General features: G+C 41.0%; 2 protein-coding genes across 3 annotated transcripts in view; one reads left to right on the forward strand and one right to left on the reverse strand.

Annotated features, from left to right (window-relative positions):
* Positions 1-2634, reverse strand: part of gpat3 (glycerol-3-phosphate acyltransferase 3) — a 12301-nt gene extending 9667 nt beyond the window's left edge. Inside the window, exons 1-3 of one of the 2 annotated variants that reach the window (XM_015393029.1) lie at positions 2536-2634; positions 817-985; positions 675-741 (exon numbers count right to left, since the gene is read on the reverse strand). In XM_015393029.1, the coding sequence (XP_015248515.1) occupies positions 675-741; positions 817-960 (211 nt within the window). In that variant the 5' untranslated portion in view covers positions 961-985; positions 2536-2634. Of the gene's footprint in view, positions 1-674; positions 742-816; positions 986-2481; positions 2501-2535 lie in introns of those variants that run through there. The other variant, XM_015393031.1, reaches the window with a different exon arrangement.
* Positions 2635-4139: 1505 nt separating this feature from the next.
* fam175a (family with sequence similarity 175 member A) overlaps positions 4140-4838 on the forward strand; it is a 5920-nt gene continuing 5221 nt past the window's right edge. Inside the window, exon 1 of the mRNA XM_015393024.1 lies at positions 4140-4220. Within this exon, the coding sequence (XP_015248510.1) occupies positions 4140-4220 (81 nt within the window). The remainder of the gene's footprint in view (positions 4221-4838) is intronic.

Raw genomic sequence — 4838 nt, forward strand, 5'->3', positions numbered from 1 at the left:
AACAACAATTATTGAAGATTTCCAGAGGACTTCACCATTGAAATTTCCGATACCGCGCCGTGACGTCACTAACCAGTAGGTGGCAGTAGTGTTCTTTGACAAACATGGATGCCTCCAGTAAAGCACATTCACATGAAAATTACTCTGAATTAAAAACACTGATCATTTATTGAACAGGATGGAATCATTTCAGATTTAAAGAACTTTCAGAAGTTTGAATTCTGAATATGAGCGACTTTTCCTTTAAAGTACTTTGTTACATTTTAATATATTCATTCTTTCTAATAATATAATTCTTAATAATAATTGTTGATATGATGATTAATTTTTTTACATAATTATTCTTTTTTTCAGACAGTAAAGTTTTTCTCTTCCTCCAGGTTATTTTATTGAAAGATGCCGTTTTATGTTATGAGTTATAATTTCTATTGTTGTTATTTTTTTTATTATATATCATTTTCTGACAGATTCTTTCACTTTTTTCTCCCTTTTTCTTCAAAATATGATGTTTTTCTCATTAAATTGAGGCGCCTGGTTATTGGGTTCCTATGACCAGTAAGAGAAGCACTTCCTCCCAGTAAGCAGGTGGACGGGTCGGGACGTCCCCGCCGTGAGGGACAGACAGACGAAGCTAACGTGAACGGTTTTGGACGTGAGCAGCGTGTTGGACTGACCTGTCTGCAGAGGAACAGCTGGGCTGGGCTGGTCCTGCCGTCCCCTCTGGATCCGGACTGTGGCCCACTGTGACACACGAGCAGCTTTTCAGCAACGCTGCTGGAGCTTTAAGGGACACTGACACACAACCAGAGACATTACCTCCAGGATTTGGACCAGAAGCTGGATGTAGAGTCCCGTGACGCCCAGAGAAAGGCCGAACATGGCGGGGAGCGTGATGAAGAACACCACCACAAACATCCACAGCTGGAAAATGGCCGCCGCCACACTGCATAGGTCCTCCATGGCTGTGGTCAGGTCACCTCATCATCTGCAAACCATGAACCTTCTCAGTGACACCATCAGGCTGTGAAATGAGTGAGTCTCTGTCTGCTGACTCGGTTACTTCCACTCATCTGGAAGATCCAGATGTTTTAGAAACTGGTTCTCCTACCTGGTTCCTTCATTCTCACTGTTACCTGCTGGTTCTGGAGGTGGATGGGAAGAACCTGCACCACAGAACTTCTGGGAGTCCATAGATCCCACAGCTCATTTGCTCTGACTATTAAATTACCATAGAAGAAGAGCTGTGCCTCCACTTCGCTCTCAATCTGCAGGTTTACTAGTGGTTCCTAGAATTTCTAAAAGTAGAATGGGAGGCAGATCTTTTAGTTCTCAGGCTCCTCTCCTGTGGAACCAACTACCAGTTTTAGTCCGTGAGGCAGACACCCTGTCTACTTTTAAGGCTAGGCTTAAAACTTTCCTTTTTGATAAAGCTTCTAGTTAGAGTGGCTCAGGTTATCCTGATCTATCTCTATAGTTCTGCTGCTATAGGCTTAGACTGCTGGAGGACATAGGGACCCCTTTTTCATCATTCTGCTTCATTCTACCTCTATTCTCCCACTCTGCAGAATCTGTTAGTTCAATCTCTAACGTTCTGCTCTCTCTGCTTTTTCTCATAGTAGCTTCATCTGGTCTGTTCCTGTTTGGCTGTGACTCCATCCTGGAGAGAAATATCAGCTGTGCTGCTGCCATCAACACCTTTGTTTCTAGATGTTGGAGCTTGGCCTGTTTTCCAGTGTAGTCCTGTTTCTCTGACTGTGACTAACTGGATGTGCTCTCTTCATCCTCTGACATGGGAGCTGGCTCGGAGCTCGTCTGCCTGGCTGTGTGTTTCCTGGACGGGGCCGCCTGTGGAGCTGGTTGACAGTTGCCTTTTGTATCTATGCTTCTTTTTCTATGTCTGCTTCTGTCTCCTTGAACCCCAGTGGGCCTCAGCAGATGGCCGCTCACACTGAGCCTGGTTCTGCTGGAGGTTTCTTCCTGTTCAAAGGGAGTTTTTCCTCTCCACTGTCGCTACAAGCATGCTTAGTGTGAGGGATTGCTGAAGAGTCAATGAGTCGATGCAATCAGCTGGTTTTCCTTAGATAGAAAACTTTGAATCAATCTGACTGGATGATCTGGTGAACTGGAAAGTGACCTGAGATGATGTGATGTGAATTGGAGCTATAGAAATAAACTGAATAGAATTGGATTTCGTACTGTTGAGTTAAAAGGTGAATATAACAAAATCTGTATTTCTTGTAACAAAAAAAAATCTACCAAGATCTTTTTTTTAGGTAAAGTCTACATATCTAGATCTACTGGATTCTATTATCAGCTTCTATAAAACAGTAAAGGTCATTTTCATTGTTTTCTTGAAAAAGTAAAATATTCATTTTTCTGCAAACAGCAGCAGTTAGATCAGAACAGCATGTTACACAATAACTGGATAAACAACAGAAGTTCATCATGACCCAAAGGCAGCGTTAGAGGAAAACACCGAACCTGAGCTAAAAACCACCGAACCGAACCGAACCGAACCGAACCGGCAGAACAGACCTGACAGGCAGCAGCGGGGAGTCCGGTCCAATGTCCGGCTGCTTCCTTCGCAACAGCTGGCTGTTCGCCCGGGGGGCAGAGGCCACGCCCCCCGCCGACGTCACGAGAGCTGGACCGCTTTAAGATCTGGACCAGAAAACACGACCTAAAGAAAGAAAGAAAGAAAGAAAGAAAGAAAGAAAGAAAGAAAGAAAGAAAGAAAGAAAGAAAGAAAGAAAGAAAGAAAACAAAACAAAACATTTATTCAACAATAATTAACATAACAACAATAGATTATTACATTAGCAGCTTGTTATATTTTAGTTCTACCTGATCAGAAAAAGTGGAAGGAAGGAAGGAAGGAAGGAAGGAAGGAAGGAAGGAAGGAAGGAAGGAAGGAAGGAAGGATTTCTTTATGTATTCATAAAGGTTTTTGTTGCCATTAAACTGGGATCTGCAGGTTATTCAGACAGAGACCAGGAAGCGGTTCTTTTTCATCTCCTTCTGTTGGCTAAATATGTCTCAGCTTATGTCTCCGTAAGAACAATATGTCAGTCAGATCCCTCTTTCAGAGAGAGATGCCGTCTCTTCCTGCTGTCATTGGAACCGTTTAGCTGCTGTGTCCTGGAAACAGACTTGGCTGTTAATTGATCACTTTCTCCTCACTAACAAGGTGAAGGAAGTTTCATTCAAACTCTTTCACAGGATTTATCCTGCCAAAAACTACCTTAAAAAGCTCCAATCTGATATTATTGTGAGCTGCACTTATTGAGATCTTCTTCCACTCATTTGTTCTGGTTTGATCCAAACTCTAAGACTTTCTGACTTTTTCTGGATCCAAATATTTAAAAACATTTTCTACTTCGTTGGGAAAAGGTTCTTTTTGGTTTTCAAATAGAATGGGTTTTCTCTTAATTATCTTGGCTAAATTTCACTTGCATAAATTAAGATTTCTAAAAAAACAAAGAAAAAGCCAGACTTTGTTGTGTTTTTTCACCAAAATGGACAAAATAAAACTATATCAATCTGTTCCCTACTAAACATTCTGGACAATTTAATGTAGAACACATGTGAATGAGTAGAATATATCTGTATAGATATGACACTCAGAATATCTGTCTGTCAGTTTGAGTTTCCTCCTGAGTGTCCTTGTTTATTGTGACATTCCCCCTGAAATATTTGTTTGTTTATGTGTATATTTTAAATATTATTGTGGACTTTGTGTGAAATAAAGAAACAAAGAAAGAGAGATTGATTTAGCATTTCAGTTTTAGTAACACATTGGCTGATTAATTAGAATCTACTCATCAAATGTGATATTAAAAGTCCTTGTTGTTTTGAATTGGAAGCTCTTTTTATCAGTTATTCGAAATAAATATCCGATTTGTTTTATTTTGTTTCGGTGAATTATATTCCTTAGGTAAAATAACTGAATAAATATGGAGTAGCAATCATACCATAGTTAAAAAATATGTGAAAAATAAAAAGCAATCCAAGCTGAGCTAATAATGGTTCCACCTCCTCCAGTCCGGTAGGGGGCAGCGCTGCGCTGAGCGGCCGACCGCCCGCCGCTCAGAGCAGCGCTGAAGAAGGACGCGGCGGTTCGTGTTGAACTTCTAGGCGTCATGTCGGAGCCTAATGTCCGCATTTCAGGCACAGTTTTAGCTTCTCTCATGTTCCAACATGTCAACAGCGACTCGGACGTGGTGAGGAAGTTTTTCTTAACTTGTCATAGACGCGCTAACGGGACAGCAGCGCCAAGCTAACTCACCAAACTCCGTAGAAAGATGCTTCAGGTCTGAGAGAAATGCTTCCCAGAGACAGAAAGGCTGCAGGAGAAACCGATCAGATGTCTCATCAGTCCTGGAACACACTGTAGATCTATTCGGCTTATTTTATAAATCTAACTGAAGTATTTCTATGGTTTATTTCCCACTTGAATCCTTTTGTTTTGCTGAAAGGTAGAGAAAAAAGTTCTGATCTCATAATCTGAGTTTATAATTCCAAAGTTTAATGATATGAAACATCAGAAACCACAAAAAAGGAACAGAGAAATAAATCAGAATTTATTGTGATTTGTTCTAATCAACAAATGATGAAGTAATAGAGTTTACTTCTCCATAAACCGAAGATCCACAATTTTATCTAGACTGTAAATATCTTCCATCCTGTTACTGTCCTGGAACCGCAACTTTAAGGTGGAGCTCTCTCTGCTTTAAGGTGGAGGTCTGTGCTTTAAGGTGGAGGTCTCTCTGCTTTAAGGTGGAGGTCTCTCTGCTTTAAGGTGGAGGTCTGTGCTTTAAGGTGGAGGTCTCTCTGCTTTA

The sequence above is a fragment of the Cyprinodon variegatus genome, unplaced genomic scaffold (genome assembly GCF_000732505.1).
Source record: "Cyprinodon variegatus isolate N-32 unplaced genomic scaffold, C_variegatus-1.0 Scaffold621, whole genome shotgun sequence".
NCBI lineage: Eukaryota > Metazoa > Chordata > Actinopteri > Cyprinodontiformes > Cyprinodontidae > Cyprinodon > Cyprinodon variegatus.